Source organism: Macaca mulatta, chromosome 16, assembly GCF_049350105.2.
Source record: "Macaca mulatta isolate MMU2019108-1 chromosome 16, T2T-MMU8v2.0, whole genome shotgun sequence".
Classification (NCBI taxonomy): domain Eukaryota; kingdom Metazoa; phylum Chordata; class Mammalia; order Primates; family Cercopithecidae; genus Macaca; species Macaca mulatta.
The window spans coordinates 62284580-62306897 of record NC_133421.1 but is presented as its reverse complement, the minus strand read 5'-3'; the positions used below and the strand labels follow the sequence as shown (position 1 = coordinate 62306897).

General features: G+C 53.1%; 1 protein-coding gene across 1 annotated transcript; it reads left to right on the top strand.

Annotated features, from left to right (window-relative positions):
- The first annotated feature begins 1136 nt into the window (after nucleotides 1-1136).
- TBX21 (T-box transcription factor 21) lies at nucleotides 1137-21880 on the top strand. Its single transcript, XM_001082367.5, has 10 exons — nucleotides 1137-1212; nucleotides 4320-4383; nucleotides 5013-5097; nucleotides 6319-6438; nucleotides 6627-7616; nucleotides 18320-18474; nucleotides 18781-18902; nucleotides 19959-20117; nucleotides 20246-20307; nucleotides 20511-21880. Exons 5-10 carry the CDS (start codon nucleotides 7126-7128, stop codon nucleotides 21127-21129), a joined length of 1608 nt encoding a protein of 535 aa, XP_001082367.1. The 5' UTR covers nucleotides 1137-1212; nucleotides 4320-4383; nucleotides 5013-5097; nucleotides 6319-6438; nucleotides 6627-7125; the 3' UTR covers nucleotides 21130-21880.
- Nucleotides 21881-22318: the final 438 nt, after the last annotated feature.

Here is a 22318-nt window from a genome sequence, read left to right as displayed (position 1 = left end):
AATGGGACTCTTCCCCCCAGTACCCCCCATGCCCTTTTCCCTCTTCCTCTCTCATTTATCCCTGGCCAAGTCCATAAGTCTGTTCTGTCTCACTCGCACCCTGCGACATTAACCAGGTGCACAAGGCAAAAAGCTCTAGGCCAGACACAGGAAGGCCAGAGCCAACTCACAGATGGGGCCTAGTCCCAGACAGACAGACAGACAGATAGACAGACAGACATGCAGGAGATACATGGAGCGCTGGATAGCCCTGGAGACATGGACAGTGACATGAAGATGCAGAGACAGACACAAACACGCTACAGAGACAAGGAAAGTTCCAAGGCCCACAGGTAACAGATACAGAGACACAGAGAGAGGCACATAACCTACACGCAGGACCAGCGTGCAGACCTCTCACAGGTCCCAGGGATAGGAGTGGACATAAGGAGGATACACAAGACTCAGGCAAAAACACAGGGACCCAGAAAGGGGCCAAATCAGACCAGAGGAACCCAGACACTCAGGAGCCCTGAGAGACACGGGCACACAGGGCTGCCCACAGATCCCAGGAAGCCAGAGAGAACCTTAGGGAGAGAGGAGGCCCCAGGGGGTGGCTGGCCCTCTGAAGGACAGCGAGGCCTGGTCTGGCAGAGCCTGACTGTGCCAGGAAGTCATGCCAAGATGGCAAGATGGGAAGCAGAGAGGAGCTTGGCAGCGTGGAGGTTAACCAACCCCTCAGCCTGTGCCCTCCCTCCAGGTCCCTTTTCCTTGGCTCTTCTTTTTCTTCCCTCCTGTCCCAGCTCCTTTTACCCAAAGCCCTGGATATTTCCTCCCCTCCCCCCAACTCCTGGTAACCAGACCCTTCTTCCTGCCTGAGATTAAGGGCCTGTCTGCTGAGATTCCCCAGGAAGGGTGGGGGCACGGCCTCTCCCCGGGGCCTCCTGAAGCTTGGGCTTGCCCATCCATACCCTGGCATGCCCCCTTGATAACAGAGTTACCCAAGTACCCGACGTCTGAATATCCCTTCAGGAGGGCGCAGGAACCCTAGCCTGGGAGTGCAGCAGGGGCGGCCTCCTGCATGCGTGGGTGTGGGTGGGGGATGTGGGTCTTGTGTGAAACGCTGGGCGGGGGTGAGAGCAGCTAGAGATAGAGAAAGGATAGATGATTGAAAATAAGATGCCATGGAGAAGGAGGACTGAAAGGCACCCAGGCCTGGCCTGGAGCCCAGGGGTAAGGGCTGCTCAAGCTTAAGGGTATGTGCGTGGGGAAGGGTGACCCAGCCTGCAGATGAGAGCCTGGAGCCCTTGACCTTGGGAAGAGCCCTCTGTTCTGTGTTCACACTGACTGCCTGGTGCTGGGTGCTCGGGACTCGGAACTCCCGCAGCTGTCACAGGGAGGGGGGATTCTACAGGTGCTTGTCCCTCCCCTTTCCCCCTCTCTGGCTGTTAATCCGATGGTTCCGGCCATGCCCTCTGAAGGACTGGCAGTCTGGGCCCAGAGGGGGAGGGGATTCAGGGCGCACGGGGTGGGCAGAGTCAGATGCTGAAGGAGCTCTGGGATGCTGGATGTGGGGCAAGAGCAGGTGGTGGGGCTGCGGGGACTGGATCGCAGAGATTTCCCTAGCATAGCTCTGCGTGGGGTGCATGTGCACATGCGTGGATGATGGCGTGTGTGCACGTGGTGTGTTGTGAGTCTACACCCCAGGGGCAAGAGGGCTGAGGGGCTTGAGATTTCTGGCCCCTGGGGTCACCTTGCTAGGAGCTCTTTGGGGGCAGGGACTAATTTATCTTTGTGATCCCAGATCTCCAAGGGCCTGGCTTATCCAGCCCTCAGGTACCCAGGGAATGGTATATGGGTATCAGGAGGGGAAGCCTGTCCCTTTCTAAGATGGGAGTCTTATGAACACAGGGGCTCTCTTTTGGCCCCAGGCCCTGAGTGGAGGCTGAGAATGGACCTGAAGGACACTTTGTGGATGAGCCACTAAGCCAGAGGGAGGAAAGGGCAGTTGTAGGTGGCTGGGAGTAGAGGAAAGAGGGGTTAGCACAATCTGTGCCTCTGTTTTGTTTCAGCCTTAGGACAGCACCCCTCAATCTTCACACGACAGACCCAGTTAGTCCTGGCAGAGGTCTGATAGCTCCATTTACTGACAAGGAAACCAGAGAGGTTAAGATACTTTAATAGGTCACACAGCCAGTAAGTGTTGGGATTCAGGTTCCAACACAGCCACCCAACTAAGTCTCCCCACTCCGTTTCTCTTTGCCCCAGCTCCAGCACCCCCAGGCCTCTCTGCCTCTGCAGATTTTCCTCCCATTGGCCCATCTTTCTCTGTCTCCTTTCTTTCATGCCCCTCTCGCAGGCCCAGCCTGAGACTTTCCCACTGAGTCACGATCTGGGTCTCTGACTTTGTGGTCCCTGTCCCTCTCTGGCTCTAAATTATTCTTTCAGAAATGTACCCTAAGCCTCTCACTTTGCTCTCTCTTTCTTTTCATGCCGCCTCCCCAACTTGCTGCCCCCTCTCTTTTACTGTCTACCCTTTCACAGCCTCTAAGGCTCTGCCCAGCAGGGTGGAGGGCGGAAATCCTGGGTCCTGGTGCCATGCCATGCTCCACTAACAGTTTCTAGTAGGCTGGGCTCGGTGGCTCACACTTGTAATCCCAACACTTTGGTAGGCTGAGGCGGGCGGATCACGAGGTCAGGAGATCGAGACCAGCCTGGCCAACATGGTGAAACCCCATCTCCACTAAAAATACAAAAAATTAGCCAGGCATGGTGGCATGTGCCTGTAGTCCCGCCTACCACGGGAGGCCAAGGCAGGAGAACTGCTTGAACCCAGGAGGCAGAGGTTGCAGTGAGCCCAGATCGCACCACTGCACTCCAGCCTGGGAGACAGAGCAAGACCCTGTCTCAAAAAACAAAACAAAACAAAAAAACAGTTTCCAGTAATAGCCGTTCCTCCCCAGCTGCCCCACTAAGCCCATCCAAGAGGCTTCCAGATGCCTAGGGAGCTCGGCACTCCATACATTTTCAGGAGAGAACCCAGGTGGCTGGTAGACTCTGGGGTGAGGAATCATCTGGTCCTAGAGCATTAATAAGGAAATCTCAATGCCTGCAGCCACCCTTCTCAGGCATAAAACCTCCACCACCACCCTCAGTGTGCATACCCAGCAAGCTCAGGGCACACTGACTCACAGGATGGGACTTGGAGGTGGGACAGCAAAACGGGAGGGAGCCTGGGAGTGGGGTGCATGGACTCCCTGAAGTCCGACGCATCACCTGGAGTCCTTAAACATACAGATTCTAGAGACCTGCCACAGGCCTGGGCCTCAGAATATCTAGAAGCAAGTCCCAGAAATCCACATTGTCACAGCTTCCTGGCACAGTCTGCAGCCCGCAGGTGAAGCAAGTGCTGTGTGACCTCCGGGGAGCTTCTCTCATTTTGAGTCTTCATGGGAAACAGTTTGAAAGGAAGCCCTGAATGTTTGCAGAGGACAACAGCATGGAGAGAACCAGCGTCTAGGCTGTGGGATTAGGGATGATTTTCTTTTCTGTTTTCTAAACCTTTTCTTTCTTTCTTTCTTTTTCTTTTTTTCTTTTTGTTTTTTGAGACCGAGTCTCCCTCTGTCACTCAGCATGGAGTGCAGTGGCACAATCTCGGCTCACTGCAACCTCCTCCTCCTGGGGTCAAGTGATTCTCCTGCCTCAGCCTCCTGAGTAGATGGGATTACAGGGGCCAGCCACCGCACTTGGCTAATTTTTGTTTTTGTTTTTGTTTTGAGATGGAGTCTTGCTCTGTCTCTAGGCTGGAGCACCGTGGCACGATCTCAGCTCACTGCAACCTCTGCCTCCTGGTTTCAAGCGATTTTCCTGCCTCAGCCTCCCGAGTAGCTGGGATTACAGGCACCCACCATGCCCAGTTTATTTTTGTGTTTTTAGTAGAAATGGGGTTTCACCATGTTGGCCAGGCTGGTCTCGAACTCCTGACTTCAAGTGATTCATCGACTTCAGCCTCCCAAAGTGCTGGGATTACAGGTGTGAGCCACCACGCTCAGCCTGTTTTCTAAACCTTTTCTGTTTTCTAAAACCTTTATGTTTTCTAAACCTTTTCTAGTGTTAGTATGATTCTCCCTCACTCTTGTGGGAAGAGCACTGGCCTGAGAGTCAAGAGACCTGGGTTCTAGCTTCAGCTCTGCCACAAATGCAGTGTGTGCGTTTGGTGTCTTATTCCATTTTGAATATTTACCATCCACCCTGTCTCATAAAATGTGATGCTGGTTGGAGGTCATGTCTCTCTCATTCCTGAACAGTTACCTTGTGTTTCTTCACTCCTGTCTCACCAGGGCCAGCCTCATAAATGCTCCCTGTATTGATGGGATAGCGACGGGCTTGGAGGGGCAGTCATGGGTAAGTGAGGGGATCCCAGGGGGCCTCATCTCCTCGCTCTTCTTTTCTCATCTTTCCAGCCCCAGGGCCTTGGAGAAGAGTGAGGTGGCAGCTGGGGGAGAAGGTGTCACTGCCAGGGCCCTTATTCTCACCCAAGCTGGCAGAGGGGCGGGACTGGCAGCAGTGACACCAGGGCCACTCAGCCCCCGCTTTTCACAAGCACTTTCTTTTTTGGGTGGAAGAAATTGGAAAGAGGGGGTGAGAAATCTGGGATTGAGGAACCAGGCTGTAAGACCCTATAACAACCTGTCAGGTTCTAAAGAGACCACCCCAGCCTTCCTCTTCCTCCAGAGGCATGGCCCCAGGACCACCTGATTTTGAGATTCATAATTCCACCTGCCCCAGAAAGCTGGGTGGGAGCTCATGTCATCCTGTTCAGAGGCAAAGGGATAGATCACTTGACCTGAGGATTAGTGTGGAAAAGAGGAGGGGGAGAGAGAGGAAGGAGCAAGACTCCATTTGATCTTCAACAGCCAAGCACTGAGCAAAAATGTCCCGCAAAGAGGTGTCAGCATTCAACAGTTTCACATCTCCTGGGGAATTAATCATTCAGGAGGGTCTTACTGAAAGCTCTCATGTTTCCCTAAAAGTACTGAAGGATCACAAGGTCACCCTCTCTTCCAAGCAACGCTGTCCCACTTTGAACATCAGGTAGAAACTTCCGTCTTCCTTAAGGTATGGAGAAATGGCGGGTAAGGTGTTGGGGAGGAGGCCAGTCCTGTGTTTCTGGTACTGTCATGTATCCGGTCTCCAACCTCAAAAGATGTGCTGATTCTTTCTCTCCCAACCCTCCCTGGGTCATGCCCACCTCCTGGAGTCCCCAGCTTTGCCTTTGCCTGCCAACCTGCCTCTTGGTTCAGCTCTATTTGGGAGCAGAGAGTCCCCATGGGCCCCTAAGGGTGAAGCCCTGTCAGGCTGGGACAGACGTGTAGAGCTGGGGCCAGTTCCCAGGGGAGAACTGGGGAGGGCTGGGGTGAGGGTAGGAAGAGGAGAAGTTAAACTTTAACATGACAAAAATATTAAGGTATTTTTCAAAGTACTCTTAAAAATGTAAATCTTTATATATCGATATGCAAAATATTCTATGACACCTTGTGGAGTGAATAAAAGTACACATTACAAAGCAGCATGTGTAGTGTTTATATAAATTATATATTTGTGCATGTGTGCAAAGGACAGAGACAGAGAGTGTATAAGGAGTGCCGTCTCGGAGGGTGTTCACTGAAATGTTAATCCTGTTTGCCTTTAGGGGGTGGAATTTGGGGTGATTTATACAGTCTTGTTTTTACTTTTCTGTGCTACTTAAATTTCCTATATAAGTATGTTTCATCTTTATACACAGGAAAACTCCCAAAGATGCTATTTTCAATTGGGGGGGGGGAACGGATAGTTTTCATCATAAAAGGAGTCTAATACATTAGTTAACATAAAAGGAAGATGGAGAAAGAAAAGTCTCCGTCGTCCTATCTCCGAGGCAGCCCTTTAGAGCATGTGGTGGGTTTCCTTCCTGTCAGCCGGCTCTGAATCTGTTCAAAGCAGCTTTTCCATCCAGGTATAATAATAGATTGGAAAGTGCTGCACACGTACACCCTCTCATGTAAGGCTCGCAGCCCCCCTGAAAAGTAGATCTGTTTATTTCCCCCAATCTATGGATGAGGCACGTGAGGTTGACTTTCAGGCAAGGAAAATGACTTGCCTGGGTCACATATACCTGCTAGGCAGAGCCAGACCTGGGACTCTCAGCACTGGCAGCCCAATGCTACTTCCAGTGCCCATGACTGCCATGCGGGGTGGGGGAGCTTTTGTGGGCCCGGCCAGGCTCAGCTCAGGGCCCTGCAAACCCCTGGCTGCTGCTGATGCAGTGCGCTTTAAGGAACTCTTCCTGGTGTCCATCAGGTTCCAGGTATGCCCCCAGGGCTAGAGCTACAAGATGCAGCCAACTCAGCACGTGTGGACCTCTGGTGAGGAGAAAGAGGGCAACCCGAAAGGTCACTTAGCATAGAGTCTGGGCACACGGTAGGTATCAATAAAGATCAGTTGAATGTTCATGGTCAAAGTTGCTTCTAGTGTGCCGGTGCCCCGAGCCTCTGAGTGCTAAGAGAAGGCCCAGAGAATCCCACTTGGGCCATCTCGGAAGGCTTCCTGTAGGAGAGGGCTTTTGAACTGAGCCTTCAAAGCTGGGCTGAATTTCCCCGAGGGTCCAGAAGAGAGCCACGGGCTGGTGTGTCAGGCAGCCGAGCTGACGCTCCCAGAAAGCAAGGTCTTCGAACTACAGGGTGAGCGCGCACGGGCTCTCGCTTGTCTCCACCGTGGGGGGCTCTGCAGTCCTCGCTAAGAGCGTAGAATTTGCCTAGTATTAGCCACGAGAGGGCGGGGTGGGGCGAGGCGGAGCAGGGCCGAGGTGGCTGAGTGGGGGGAGCCGGAGAGCTTCATAAAGCCACAGCAAAGCGCCGCGACTCTAGTGACAGCGGCCCGCTGGAGAGGAAGCCTGAGAGCTGCCGCGCGCCTGCCGCACGCGGGCGCAGAAGCCAGGCGTCAGAGCCCGGGCTCCGGTGGGGTCCCCCACCCGGCCCTCGGGGCCCCCGCCCCCTGCCCCCTGCCCCCTGCCCCCTGCCCATCCCAGCCCACGCGACCCTCTCGCCTGCTTCCGCGCGCGGAGGGGCGGGTCCTCGACGGCTGCGGGAAGGTGCCAGCCCGCCCCGGATGGGCATCGTGGAGCTGGGCTGTGGAGACATGCTGACGGGCACCGAGCCGATGCCGGCGAGCGACGAGGGCCGGGAGCCTAGCGCCGACCCGCAGCACCGCTACTTCTACCCGGAGCCGGGTGCTCAGGACGCGGCCGAGCGTCGCGGGGGCGGCAGCCTGGGGTCGCCCTACCCGGGGGGCGCCTTGGTGCCCGCCCCGCCTAGCCGCTTCCTTGGCGCCTACACCTACCCGCCGCGGCCCCAGGCGGCCGGCTTCCCCGGCGCGGGCGAGTCCTTCCCGCCGCCCGCGGGCGCCGAGGGCTACCAGCCGGGCGAGGGCTACGCCGCCCCGGACCCGCGCGCCGGGCTTTACCCGGGGCCGCGTGAGGACTACGCGCTACCCGCGGGGCTGGAGGTGTCGGGGAAACTGAGAGTCGCGCTCAACAACCACCTGTTGTGGTCCAAGTTTAATCAGCACCAGACAGAGATGATCATCACCAAGCAGGGACGGTGAGTGCGGCGCGCCGGCCCGCGGGGCCTCTGTGCCCCCTCCCGGAACAAGAACGTCTACTCTGTTTTTCTGGCTCGACAGTGCTTCTGACTCCGTGTCCCTCACGGCTTTGACTTCAGCGTAAGGAGACAGGGGAGTGGGGTTGTAGAAAGGACAGGGAAAGCTCCCGAGGGGCGTCTGTGCCCAGGCTGTTGCACCAACAGCCAGAGGACTCACAAGGGAGACGGGTGAGTACGGAGCAGTGAGAAGTCACCTTGATTTAGGGAAAGGGTGACTGTGACTTCACCCAGAATTGGTGTGCGCCCCTGCCCCACTCTCTACTGGAGAGGAGCCGCAGCCGGCAGTGAAAGCCTGTGTTCTGCGCGGACGGGACGCCTGGGCCTCCTGTGTGGGCAACTGGAGGGGAAGGGAACCCCTTATCTCCCGGGCTCACTGCGTCCACCTCCCCGGCTCCTTTGCTGCTCGTGTGCTCAGGTCAGCTTTAGTAGTGGTGGTGGTGGTGTGGTGGTGGTGGGAGTGTGTGTGTGTGTGTGTGTGTGTGTGTAGGGGGTGAGACTGGGATTTGGTGACATGGAGAAGCAGTCGCCAAGTTTCCTTTCCGGTCTTACTTTGAGATCATATGTCTGGGGTGTGTGTGTGTGTGTGTGTGTGTGTGTGTGTGTGTGTGTGTGTGTATGGGGATGGGGGGGAGTGGCGGTAAAGCTTGTAGGGGGCACAGATCCCTTCCAGGCACAAATGCCCACGGGCCTGGGCAGATGAAGCTCACCCAGGGGTCCAGCCTGGTGGCCAACCCCACACTGCACCCTTTGAGGCTGGTCCAGTGAAAACCTTCCCCACACTCCTGTCCAGATATTCACTGGTTCAGCCTGGGGAAGTGGGGAAGGGGAGTCCTATGGCTCCGTGGCTCGGGGTCCCTGAGCCCTGTGCGTGATGGGGAGAGTTTGGGGCTGAGGGTGCTGCTTCCGGATAGAGCCTCCTGCACAAGGAAAGAAACAGAAACCTGCAACTTGTGTGGTATTTGTTTAGTAAGCAACCCCCGGAGTGGGCTGTGTCTGGTATGGGCTGTGTGCACCCACCCTTCCCAGTGGGGCCCATGTGAGCAGGGGACCGGTGAGGACCAGTGTGGAGGGGCTGTTGTCATTGGTGGACCTGGGACACTGGGTCTGAGGTCCAGGAGGTGCGGATACCAAATGTGGGGCTTGGGGTGGAGGGGAGAGGGAGAAGGCCATGTTGGGCCCCAGGGGTTGGTATTCGATCTGGGCATTGCTGGAACCTTCTTCCCTCCAGATGATTTTTGTGGGGTAGCCTGGGACTGAGGAGCCTGTTGCCAGCCACAACTGGCTTCAAGTTACTGAGCTGTTCCACTTTCCCTGGGATGAACCCAGGAAAGCTGGCATGTTCTTTGATAGCTCAGCCTTCATTTCCTAAGCCTTCTGATAATTCCTCTCTGCTCCCCCCAACCCTAGTCACCCTTTGGGTGTACCCAGACACAGCCCAAGCTTTTGGTCCCAATGTGTCTGAATTGGAAGGGACCCAGAAGATCCTGTCCCTCTCACTGCACAGACAGGGAAACAGGCCCAGAGACAGCAAGAGACTCTTCCAAGGTCACACAACACACTCATTGCAGGCAGAGCTGGCACTAGAGCCCAGATGGTATTTGCCTGGGTTTCTTTCTCTGGCCCCCTACGGCCACCAGTAAAAACAGCCACCCACGCTCTCCGAAGGCCCCAATGCATTCAGAGTGCTTTCACTTCCATTATTTCACTGTGCGTTAGGTAGGCCAAGCAGTCTCCCCATTTTACAGTTGAGGTCACTGAGTTGCAGGGACAGCTAGTGGCTTGCACTCCATCACACAGCAGACCAGAAGTGGGGCCTCTTAACCTTCCACTCCGTTGTGTGGTCAGGAGGCCTTCCCACCCTGGGCCCTTGCTGGGGTCTCCCCACAGCCTCTGCCAGGCCTCTGCCTCCCCCTGCCAGTCTTGAGGGTTGGGATGGATGGAGCATCAGCCAGCACATTAGGGAGTTGGCCAGTGTTAGGGGGCTGCCTCTCTGCCTGTAGAGCCAGCTTCAGGGAGGCTGTAGAGCACTTCAGGGAGGCACTTGAGGGGATGATTCTCGAAGTGTGTATCGCCATCTCTACTCCCATGGCCTCCTTTCCTTGGTGTTCCTGCTGAGTAATTCTCACTTGACAAGTTTTTTTGTCCCCCTTTTAGATACACACACTTACTTTTTTTTATAATGAAAAGTTCCACTACATACAAACATGGACAGAAAAATGTAACAGACTTCCATCACCCAGCTTCCACAGCTGTCAGTATGGGTCCAATCTTGTCTCTGCATCCTCACTTTGCTTTTTCTGTCTGCAACTATATTAGTAATACAGTAATTACTAAGTACACTCTAGATATTATTTTATCTCTGCACCTCTAAAAATGACTTTTTTAAATGAATGCAATACCATTAGCAAACCTGAAAAGAATTTCCTAAATATCACCAAGCTTCTCTGATTGCTTCACAAATGTGTGTGTGTATTTTACAATCCTCACACTTTTTGCTCCATTCTGAGGGGCCACTTTGGGCAACGTAGAGTCCCTCTTGAAGGAGGCAGTGGCTCCTCACTGTTTCTTTTGGTGCTTTTTCTTGGATCAGGCTTCAGAGGCCCCACGCTGCCATGGAGGGGACAGAGGACACACCAACCCAATTCAGTCCCACCAGCCCCAGATTACCTCTGTACCTTCTCAGCTTGGGCTCCTGAGATCTGGGAAGTCAGTGGCCATTTCCTCTCAAAACAGGCTTTTGGGCTCATAGCACAGCTTCCTTTCCGTCCTCCTGCTTTTGTGGGCTGGCCTATCCCTCCGTGGGTTCCAGTGACCCACCAGTCATACCACATCACCCATGACTTTCTTCCTTTTTGAAAAGTTCTCCCACCCCAGGCCCACCTACAGCCCCGTGGCTTTTTGCCTTGAGCTGACTCACGCCGTCCCGGATTCTTCCTCTCCCACCCACCCTGGATCTATCCCTCGGTATTGATCAGCACCAGTGGCACACTCTTCCCAATGGGCAGAAATGGGGCGGGGCACAGGTGTTGATTCCTGGGGCCGGAGATTGATCAAGGCAGCTCAGATGGGACAGAGAGAGGGGAATTGAGAACAAAGCAATGGATTGGCCCAATGGGAGACTTTGGTGTCTACGTTTGTGTCTGGAGATTTGGGGCAGCCTGATAATGCCCCATACAGGCTTGTGCGAGGGTTTCTGTGTGGCAGTGTGCGTCTGTAGCAAATGTGTTGGCGAGTATATAAGAGTTGATGGTAGACATTCTCAGTAGAGGAAGAGAGAGGCCTGTGTCTCTGTGGGTGTGTGGGTGTGTATTAATTGCTGGCAATCCCCACTTTTCTGGGTGTGATGGGTTGATTATAATAATTAAGATAACTTTGGGTAGCTGTGTTGTATTAAGCTCAATTTGCATTTGGATCTGTGCATGTGAAGATAGAGGTTGGTAAAACAACAATTTCAGTCCTACACTATCCTTGCTACCCTCACAGTCATTACAATTTTTTTCTTGTCTCCACATTCCCAACTCCAAGAACTTTAATTTTTTTTATTTGTGATATTTTTCATGGGCCAGGAAGTGGACCTGGATCTCCTACATAGATAACTTTAGTCGATAACTTTTTGTATTTTTTTTTTTTTTTGAGATGGATTCTCACTCTGTCCCCCAGGCTGGAGTGCAGTGGCACGATCTCAGCTCACTGCAACCTGTGCCTCCCAGGTTCAAGCGATTCTCCTGCCTCAGGCTCCCAAGTAGCTGGGATTACAGGCACGAGCCACCATGACCAGCTAATTTTTGTATTTTTAGTAGAGACGGGGTTTCGCCATGTTGGCCAGGCTGGTCCCAAACTCCTGACTTCAAGTGATCCCCCGCCATAGCCTCTTAAAGTGCTGGGATTACAGGTGTGAGCCATCGCACCCGGCCTAACTTTTCAGATCTTAAATTTTTTTTTTTAATTTATTTTTTATGGAGACAGAATCTTACTATGTTGCCCAGGCTGGTTTCGAATCCGTGATCTCAAGCAATCCTCCCGCCTCAGCCCCCCAAAGTGCTGGGATTACAGGTGTGAGCCATTGTGCCCAGCTAAAAAGAAATTGTTTTAGGCTTAAGCATGCTTAACTGGTTTCATTTCTCTTGGGGCAAGTGAAAACAACTTTAATTAATTAATTAATTTTTTTTTTTTTTTTTTTTTTTTTTGAGACGGAGTCTTGCTCTGTCGCCCAGGCTGGGGTGCAGTGGCCGGATCTCAGCTCACTGCAAGCTCCGCCTCCCGGTTTCACGCCATTCTCCTGCCTCAGCCTCACAAGTAGCTGGGACTACAGGCGCCCGCCACCACGCCCGGCTAGTTTTTTGTATTTTTTAGTAGAGACGGGGTTTCACTGTGTTAGCCAGGATGGTCTCGATCTCCTGACCTCGTGATCCACCCGTCTCGGCCTCCCAAAGTGCTGGGATTACAGGCTTGAGCCACCGCGCCCGGCCTAATTTTTTATTATTATTATTATTATTATTATTATTTTATTTTATTTTTTTTTTTTTGAGACGGAGTCTCGCTCTGTAGCCCAGGCTGGAGTGCAGTGGCCGGATCTCAGCTCACTGCAAGCTCCGCCTCCCGGGTTCACGCCATTCTCCGGCCTCAGCCTCCCGAGTAGCTGGGACTACAGGCGCCTGCCACCTCGCCCGGCTAGTTTTTTGTATTTCTTAGTAGAGACGGGGTTTCACCGTGTTAGCCAGGATGGTCTCGATCTCCTGACCTCGTGATCCGCCCGTCTCGGCCTCCCAAAGTGCTGGGATTACAGGCTTGAGCCACCGCGCCCGGCCAATTTTTTATTATTTTTTGTTGTTGTTGTTGAGACGGAGTCTCGATCTGTCGCCCAGGCTGGAGTGCAGTGGCACAATCTCAGCTCACTGCAAGCTCCGCCTCCTGGGTTCACGCCATTCTCCTGCCTCAGCCTCCCGAGTAGCTGGGACCACAGGCGCCCGCTGCCTCGCCCGGCTAGTTTTTTTGTATTTTTTTAGTAGAGACTGGGTTTCACTGTGTTAGCCAGGATGGTCTCGATCTCCTGACCTCATGATCGGCCCGTCTTGGCCTCCCAAAGCGCTGGGATTACAGGCTTGAGCCACCGCGCCCGGCCAATTAATTTATTTTTTAATGAGACAAGGTCTTGCTCTGTCACCCACGCTGGAGTGCAGTGGTGCGATTATGGCTCACTGCAGCCTCGACCTCCTGGGCTCAAGCAATCCTCCCAACCCAGCCTCCTGAGAAGCTGGGACTATAGGCGCATACCACCATGTCCAGCTAATTGTTTCTATTTTTTGTAGAGATGAGGTCTCACTATGTTGCCTAGGCTGCAGCTTTGCTTTTTGTCTGGCTGTTTGCCAGTGGCCATCTGAGTCTATTAAGTGGATCTAGGTTGGTAGACGAGGAGGTCCCTTGATGCCCGAGCACATTTTGCACTTTAGTAGGTACAACACATTGCCAGAATACCCTCAGAAAAGGTGCTACCAATTGACACCCCCACCAATAGTCTGTGAGAGGACCCACTTTCCCACAGCCTCATCAGCAGTAGATATTATCACTTTTTTTTTTTTTTGACACAGAGTCTAATTCTGTTGCTCAGGCTGAAGTGCAGTGGCACGATCCCTGCTCACTGCAACCACCGCTTCCCGGATTCAAGCGATTCTCCTGCCTCAGCCTCCCGAGTAGCTGGGATTACAGGCGTGCACCACCACGCCTGGCTAATTTTTGTATTTTTAATAGAGATGAGGTTTCACCATGTTGCCCAGGCCAGTCTCCTGACCTCAGGTGATCCACCCGCCTCGACCTCCCAAAGTGCTGGGATTACAGGCATAAGCCACCAATCCCAGCCAATATTATCAATTTTTAAACATTCACCAATATGACTGAGAAGAACTATCTATCTCCTTGCTTTTTAAATTTGCACTTAGTTACAGTGAAGCAGAACCTGTGCCAGGAGCTCTGAATCTGGGAGAGGTATGACGACCCTGTGAACCATCCCAAGGCTACTTAGTTCTTAGGGCCAGCAGGGGAATTTGGGGTCTTGGACCTTGTCTTATCAGGGTGGGATGGTAAGTGGTTTTTTAGGAAGGCTGAACTTGGCACCAGACCCATCACCACTCTCGGTTCCTTCCCAGCAAAGTGTCATGTAAATCAGGGGCTATTTTAGGATTCCAGCTGGTGGTGATTCTAGACTTTTAGGGAGAAACCAAGATCTCCTTTCTCCTCTCCCTTTTCCCCAGCCTCTTCCTGTGTCTCCTCCATTTCCCTCTACTAGTGATAAAAACAGGATGAGCTGAGCACCTATAACCCCACTCGGGTGACTCAGGAGGCCAAGGCAGGATGATTACCTGTGCCCAGGCATTTGAGTAGAGTCTGGGCAGCATAGCAAGACTCTATCTCTTAAAAAAAAAATCAGTATGGGCTGGGCGTAGTGGCTCACCCCTGTAATCCCAGCACTTTGGGAGGTCGAGACGGGTGGATCACCTGAGATCCAGAGTTCGAGACCAGCTTGGTCAACATGGTGAAACCCCGTCTCTACTAAAAGTACAAAACTGGCCGGGCGTGGTGGCTCAAGCCTGTAATCCTAGCACTTTGGGAGGCCGAGACGGGCGGATCACGAGGTCAGGAGATCGAGACCATCCTGGCTAAAACGGTGAAACCCCGTCTCTACTAAAAAATACAAAAAACTAGCCGGGTGAGGCAGCGGGCGCCTGTGGTCCCAGCTACTCGGGAGGCTGAGGCAGGAGAATGGCCTGAACCCGGGAGGTGGAGCTTGCAGTGAGCTGAGATCCGGCCACTGCGCTCCAGCCTGGGGGACAGAGCAAGACTCCATCTCAAAAAAAAAAAAAAAAAAAAAAAGTACAAAACTTAGCGTGGTGGCAGGCGCCTGTAGTCCCAGCTACTCGGGAGGCTGAGGCAGGAGAATGGCGTGAACCTTGGAGACGGAGCTTGCAGTGAGCCAAGATCGCGCTACTGCACTCCAGCCTGGGCAACAGAGCAAGACTCTGTCACAAAAAAAAAAAAAGCTGGGCGCGGTGGCTCACGCCTGTAATCCCAGCACTTTGGGAGGCCGAGGCGGGTGGATCACAAGGTCAGGAGATCGAGACCACGGTGAAACCCTGTCTCTACTAAAAATACAAAAAATTAGCTGGGCGCAGTGGCGGGTGCCTGTAGTCCCAGCTACTCAGGAGGCTGAGGCAGGAGAATGGCGTGAACCCGGGAGGTAGAGCTTGCAGTGAGCCGAGATTGCGCCACTGCACTCCAGCCTGGGCGACAGAGCGAGACTCCGTCTCAAAAAAAAAAAAAAAAAAAAAAAATTAGCCAAGCACAGTGTTGGCGCCTGTAATAAAGGAAAATCTCTTGAACCTGCAAGGCAGAAGTTGCAGTGAGCCGAGATCACGCCACTGCACTCCAGCCGGGGGGACAGAGCAAGACTCTGTCTAAAAAAAAATTTTAAAAAAAAAGAAAAAAATTAATATGAAGAAATGGGGACCACAGACCACAGCATGCACTCTGCAGTCAGAAGACCTCACCTCTGCTCTTCCACCAAGGACTGTCACCAAACCTCTCGGCGCGTCAGTTTCTTCAAATATAAAATTTGAAATAACATTTTTTTTTTTTGTTTGTTTGTTTGTTTTTGTTTTTGAGACGGAGTCTCACAATGTTGCCCAGGCTGGAGTGCAGTGGTGCCATCTCGGCTCACTGCAACCTTCCCCTCCCAGGTTCAAGCGATTCTCCTTGCCTCAGCCTCCAAAGTAGCTGGGACTGCAGGTGCACGCCACCACGCCCAGCTAATGTTTTTGTATTTTTAGTAGAGACGGGGTTTCAGTATGTTGGCCAGGCTGGTCTCGAACTCCTGAGCTCAGGCCATCCGCCCTCCTCAGCCTCCCAAAGTGTTGGGATTACACGTGTGAGCCACAGTGCCGGGCCATCTTTCAAACTTTTATTTTTTGAGACAGAGTCTTGCTGTCACCCAGGCTGGAGTGCAGTGGCACGATCTTGGCTCACTGCATCAAATTTTTTAACAGCTTTCCGAGAAAAGATGGACAGGAGTTAGACTCCTCATTTACATGTGAAGAAACTGAGATTTGGGCCAGGAGCAGTGGCCCACGTCTATAATCCCAGCACTTTGGAAAGCTGAGGCGGGTGGATCGTTTGAGGTCAGGAGTTTGAGACCAGCCTGGCCAATGTGAAACTCCATCTTTACAAAAACACAAAAATTAGCCAGGCGTGGTGTCACATGCCTGTAGTCCCAGCTCTTGGGAGGCTGAGGCAGGAGAATCACTTGAACCTGGAAGGTGGAGGTTGGAGTGAGCTGAGATCGCGCCACTGCACTGCAGGCTGGGTGACACGGTGAAACTCCATTTCAAAAAGAAACTGAGATTTGGTTTGAGAATTAACTTCTCCAGGGCCATAGGGTAGTAATCTTTTTTTCTCAACTCAGGAAAGCCAGGGGAAGACAGCCGTGTGACAGCACGCTTCTAGGACACCTTCCCAAGGTTGCTAGGGAAGTTGTCCTGGGGACCTCTGGGGATTAGAAATCCCTCAAAAAGAGTTCCTAGGCCCCTGGAACCCCCCCTCCTCCAGGTTTCCTGACTCACTGATAGGCCCCTTTTTCCCCATCCTTCAGGGCTTCTCATGAGAGGAGGGGGAAGTATGTGGAAATGAAAAGTAATTCTGATGAGGATTAGCTTCTGCCATTCTGAAAACTGCTCTTCCTGCTTGTGTTCGAAGAGAAAGACTAAGTCACTGGAGCTGGTGATGGAACTGGTACTGGTGGAGGTGGTTACAGTTACGGTGCTGCTGCTGGTGGCTGTGATGGTGGAGATGGTGGCTGTAGTGGTGGTGCCCGTGCTGCTGCTGGTGGCTGTGATGGTGAAGGTGGTGCCTGTGCTGGTGCTGGTAGCTGTGATGGTGAAGGTGGTGGCTGTAGTTATGGTGCTGCTGCTGGTGGCTGTGACGGTGAAGGTGGTGGCTGTAGTGGTGGCTGTAGTTATGGTGCTGCTGCTGGTGGCTGTGACGGTGAAGGTGGTGGCTGTAGTGGTGGTGCCCGTGCTGCTGCTGGTGGCTGTGACGGTGAAGGTGGTGGCTGTAGTGGTGGTGCCCGTGCTGGTGCTGGTGGCTGTGACGGTAAAGGTGGTGGCTGTAGTGGTGGTGCCCGTGCTGGTGCTGGTGGCTGTGATGGTGAAGGTGGTGGCTGTAGTGGCGGTGCGCGTGCTGGTGCTGGTGGAGACCGTGGTTATCATGATGGTAGTTGTGATGGTGGAGGGGCGGTTATAGTGATGGTGGCTGTGATAGTGGTGATGGGTGGTTACAGTGCTGCTGGTGGTGATGGTGCTGGTTGTAGCGGTGGTGGTGATGGGGGTAGTGAAGGTGTTAGTGGTGGAGATGGTGACGGTAGAAGAGTGCTTCTTTTCTGAATCTGTTACTCTGGCACGATTGCAGAATCATACAGCATCCCACCCCCTAACTTCCTCTACTTTTCCTGGAAACAAGGACTTTGAGCTTGAGCCCTGTGTTCAATAGAGCCTTCTTTCAGGTGGATGGGAAGCTCCCTATTCAACTAGGATGTGTGCAACTTCTCTGAAGGCTGAGGGTAGGCCATACCGCAGGTGGCAGACCCAGCAGCATGGGAGAGGGACGGCCTGTGAGTGGGTGTCATGGGGCTGGGAGTGTGTTAGCACTGTGAGAGCCACAGCAGAGAGGGTGGGTGGGGAACTGAGGCATGAGGACCTTCCAGGAACTGCCTGTGGAGAGCTGGCTGGTGCCCCCTCCTAGGAAGCAGCTAAGGTTAGAGACAAGGGTGTGCAGGTAGATGTCGAGCAACTGACTGTCCAAAGAACATTTTAAAAAGCTCTAATTTGTAGTATTTGCTGATCCCTGTGGTGTAAATACTCCTGCTATGGATGATTTCAAGCGACTCATGTGAGTCATTGAACGCAGAGCTGGGAAGAGACGCACAGTGCACGGTGATTTAGTACCTCCTCCATGCAGCTGTGATAGATGGAAGTAACCTTGACAGCGCAGACAATAGTAAAACGTCGTAAAATAACTGGGCAGGGATGATTTTTGAGTTTTTATTACTTTGATTTTTTTTTTTTTTTTGAGATGGAGTCTTGCTCTTGTCGTCCAGCTGGAGTGCAGTGGCGCGATCTCAGCTCACTGTAACCTCTGCCTCCTGGGTTCAAGCCATTCTCCTGCCTCAGCCTCCTGAGTAGCTAGGATTACAGGCACCTGCCGCCACACCCAGCTAATTTTTTTTTTTTTTTTTTTTGGTACTTTTTAGTAGAGACAGGCTTTTGCCATGTTGGCCAGGCTGGTCTTGAACTCTTGACCTCAGGTGATCCGCCCACCTCGGCCTCCCAAAGTGCTGGGATTACAGGCATGAGCCACTGCACCTGGCCTACTTTGACTGTTAATATAATGTCTTGCATTGCAAGTTTATATAATTTAATTTTTAATTATGGCTGTGTTTAACCACTGGCTGGCAAACTCCCTAAACACCTTCCAGCTGGTTCTTGTAAGTGGGAGGAAGCCGGCTACAGCACACCACTGATGCCTGGGCACTGTTGCAGGGGGGACTGGCTGTCGAGCTGGAGCTGATGGGTGCTGGGGGGTTTCTCTCTTCTCTCCAGGCGGATGTTCCCATTCCTGTCATTTACGGTGGCTGGGCTGGAGCCCACTAGCCACTACAGGATGTTTGTGGACGTGGTCTTGGTGGACCAGCACCACTGGCGGTACCAGAGCGGCAAGTGGGTGCAGTGTGGAAAGGCCGAGGGCAGCATGCCAGGTGCGCGACCCCTGGGAGTGGAGGGCTCTGTTTCACTGGGACTGGGCGCCCCCTGGTGGGCCCCTCAAGCCCCTACCCCTAATTCCTAGACCTTTAATCCCCCTCCCACTCCATCCCAAGCCACTGCATCCCACCTCTTTCTGGCTTCTTGCTTTGCTCTAGCCTGTCCTCTGTTGAGTCCTCTACCCTTCCCTGCCTGGTCCTCCCGCTGCGTCCTTCCTTACGTCCCTCTCGGGACAGGCAAAGCCCCACATCACCAGGGTTCTGTTCTGGGGGCTGCATGTCAAAGAGGTGAACTGTCCACAGGAAACCGCCTGTACGTCCACCCAGATTCCCCCAACACGGGAGCACACTGGATGCGCCAGGAAGTTTCATTTGGGAAACTAAAGCTCACAAACAACAAGGGGGCGTCCAACAATGTGACCCAGGTAGGACTTGCTCTTCAAAAGGTAGCCTCGTGCTGCTCCCCACCTGGATCTGAGACCTCCAAGGCCACAAGGGTCCTGTGGGGCCAGTTTGGTTCATTTTTTCTTCCTTCCTAATGGAAGGAAGGTTCGTTTTCTTCTGTCCTAAAGGAAGGGTCATTTTTCTTCCTTCCTAAACTCTGGCTGTTTCTCACCCACCTTGGGAGGAAGATGAGATGGGATGAAGCTGAATCTTGGACAGGGGTCATATTCGGACCACACAGGCCAACCCAGCCTCAGGGTTTCTTCACCAAATCATGGGTTGCCATTTTGCTCCGGCACCATGAAAGGCACAGAGTTTGGCCCTGTGGTCCCAGGGAATAGATGCCGAGTTTCTCTAGGTTGAACAATCCTGTTAAAAGTGCCCTTGCTGGCTGGGTGCGGTGGCTCATGCCCATAATCCCAGCACTTTGGGAGGCTGAGGTGGGTGGATCACGAGGTCAGGAGTTCAAGACCAGCCTGGCCAAGATGATAAAACCCCGTCTCTACTAAAAATACAAAATTTAGCCAAGTGTGGTGGTGGGTGCCTATAATCCCAGCTACTCAGGAAGCTGAGGCAGGAGAATTGCTTGAACCTGGGAGGCAGAGATTGCATTGAGCTGAGATCATGCCACTGCACTCCAGCCTAGGTGACAAAGAGGCTCCATGTCAAAAAAAAAAAAAAAAAAGAAAAAGAAAAAGAAAAAAGAAAAAAAAAGTGCCCTTGCCCTAAAAGCCCTGTTTGTGCTGACACCTTGGTCTCAATTGACATCTGGAGGTAGAAGAGGGGGCAAGAGACTAGAATTGGTGCCCCAAAGAGTCCGGACACTGGAGTTGGAAAGCTTGGGGGAAGTTACATGGTGGTAGGGCAGGGGAATGGACAGAAAGCTTGGGGGAAGTTACATGGTGGTAGGGCAGGGGAATGGACAGGATGACCTCAGGGTGTTTGCTAGCCTCATGTGGGGCCAGCTGTTGGTGGGGGTGATGGGATCCTCGAAGTCCCTCCTTCCCACCCCTACAACCGTCTCACTCTGTCTACAGATGATTGTGCTCCAGTCCCTCCATAAGTACCAGCCCCGGCTGCATATCGTTGAGGTGAATGACGGAGAACCAGAGGCAGCCTGCAATGCTTCCAACACGCATATCTTTACTTTCCAAGAAACCCAGTTCATTGCTGTGACTGCCTACCAGAATGCCGAGGTGAGGGCTGCCTGAGCCCCGGTGGGAAGGAGGGCAGAGTGGGGCCCACTGTCTTCCTTGGGAGGGATTTGGAAAGTTCCCGAACCCCAGACTCAGGACTCAGGTGACTCCATTTCCCTTCTCTCTAGATTACTCAGCTGAAAATTGATAATAACCCCTTTGCCAAAGGATTCCGGGAGAACTTTGAGTCGTAAGTGCTACTGGGTTCAACTCAGCTTTGGTCCCTCCTGAGACACATCCTCTCCCTGCCCCTGAGAACAGGAGAGTGGGGGCAGGTGCTAGAGGTGGGCAGGCCAGGGAAGGAGGGGCAGGGAAGGAATGTGTGAAACAGGTAAGCTCACAGGTGACTGGTTCTGCTTGTGACCCGTTTTCTTGCCTTCTATTTTCTTCTAGCATGTACGCATCTGTTGACAACAGCATCCCCTCCCCACCTGGACCCAACTGTCAATTCCTTGGGGGAGATCACTACTCTCCTCTCCTACCCAACCAGTATCCTGTTCCCAGCCGCTTCTACCCTGACCTTCCTGGCCAGGCGAAGGATGTGGTTCCCCAGCCTTACTGGCTGGGGGCCCCCCGGGACCACAGCTATGAGGCTGAGTTTCGAGCAGTCAGCATGAAGCCTGCATTCCTGCCCTCTGCCCCTGGGCCCACCATGTCCTACTACCGAGGCCAGGAGGTCCTGGCACCCGGAGCTGGCTGGCCTGTGGCCCCCCAGTACCCTCCCAAGATGGGCCCGGCCAGCTGGTTCCGCCCCATGCGGACTCTGCCCATGGAACCCAGCCCTGGAGGCTCAGAGGGACGGGGACCAGAGGACCAGGGTCCCCCCTTGGTGTGGACTGAGATCGCCCCCATCCGGCCGGAATCCAGTGATTCAGGACTGGGCGAAGGAGACTCTAAGAGGAGGCGCGTGTCCCCCTATCCTTCCAGTGGTGACAGCTCTTCCCCTGCTGGGGCCCCTTCTCCCTTTGATAAGGAAGCTGAAGGCCAGTTTTATAACTATTTTCCCAACTGAGAAGATGACACGATGAAAGGAACAGAAACAGTGTTATTAGGCTGGAGGACGCCGACTAATTTGGGAAACAGATGAAGGACTGAGAAGGCCCCCGCTCCCTCTGGCCCTTCTCTGTTTAGTAGTTGGTTGGGGAAGTGGGGCTCAAGAAGGATTTTGGGGTTCACCAGATGCTTCCTGGTCCACGATGAAACCTGAGAGGGGTGTCCCCTTGCCCCGTCCTCTGCCCTAACTACAGTTGTTTACCTGGTGCTGTGTCTTGCTCTTGGTTTCCAGGTGGAGAAAAGACGACGAGAACGTCTTGGACATGAAGGAGTTTTTTGCATCTAGAGGGGTGGGAGGGGTCAGGTGTGGGACATGGGAGCAGGAGACTCCACTTTCTTCCTTTGTACAGTAACTATCAACCTTTTTGTTGGCGTGTATGTTAATCCCTGATCCAAAAAGAACAAATACACTTATTTTATCACCATCAGCGAGCCAGGGTCAGGGAAAGGACTCACCTGACTTTGGGCGGCTGGCCTGGGCTTCCCCTGCTCAAACACAGCGGGGATCAGAGAAAGGGACTGGAAAGGGGGAAATGGCGCATATCTCAAGAAGCAAGATATTGTTTGTGGTGGTTGTGTGTGGGTGTGTGTTTTTTCTTTTTCTTTTTCTTTTTTTGAATGGGGGAGGCTATTTATTGTACAGAGAGTGGTGTCTGGATATATTTCTTTTGTCTTCATCACTTTCTGAAAATAAACATAAAACTGTTGAATGTGCCTGCCTCAGTACCAGCATGGGGGGACATGGATGGGGACTCAATTGGGGGTTGTACCCAAGCTGGTGTACCCAAGGTGTTCTGTTGGCTTTCATTTATGGGGAACCTGCTAAAACCCTGAAATGACTCCAGCTGAGTTACAGCAAGGCCACATGTCCTACCTTCAGCACTCAGGGGGATGGTTGATGCTACCTCTTAAGGCATCTTGGGACAGACAGAGAAGCATCCCTTGCCCTGTGTGCACCCTGACCTCGGAAGGAGGGGTGTGAGGGCAAGGCCAAGGGCTGGACTGGGAGCGGAGGTGCAGGACGCTGTGAGGGGGTGGCACTTAATTTCTCTTTGCATTTCTAGCAGCCCTCCACCTTTATCTCTAGGGTTATTCAAGGATTAAAAAAATAAATAAATAAATAGCCATGTGAAATTACCATTTTTGTA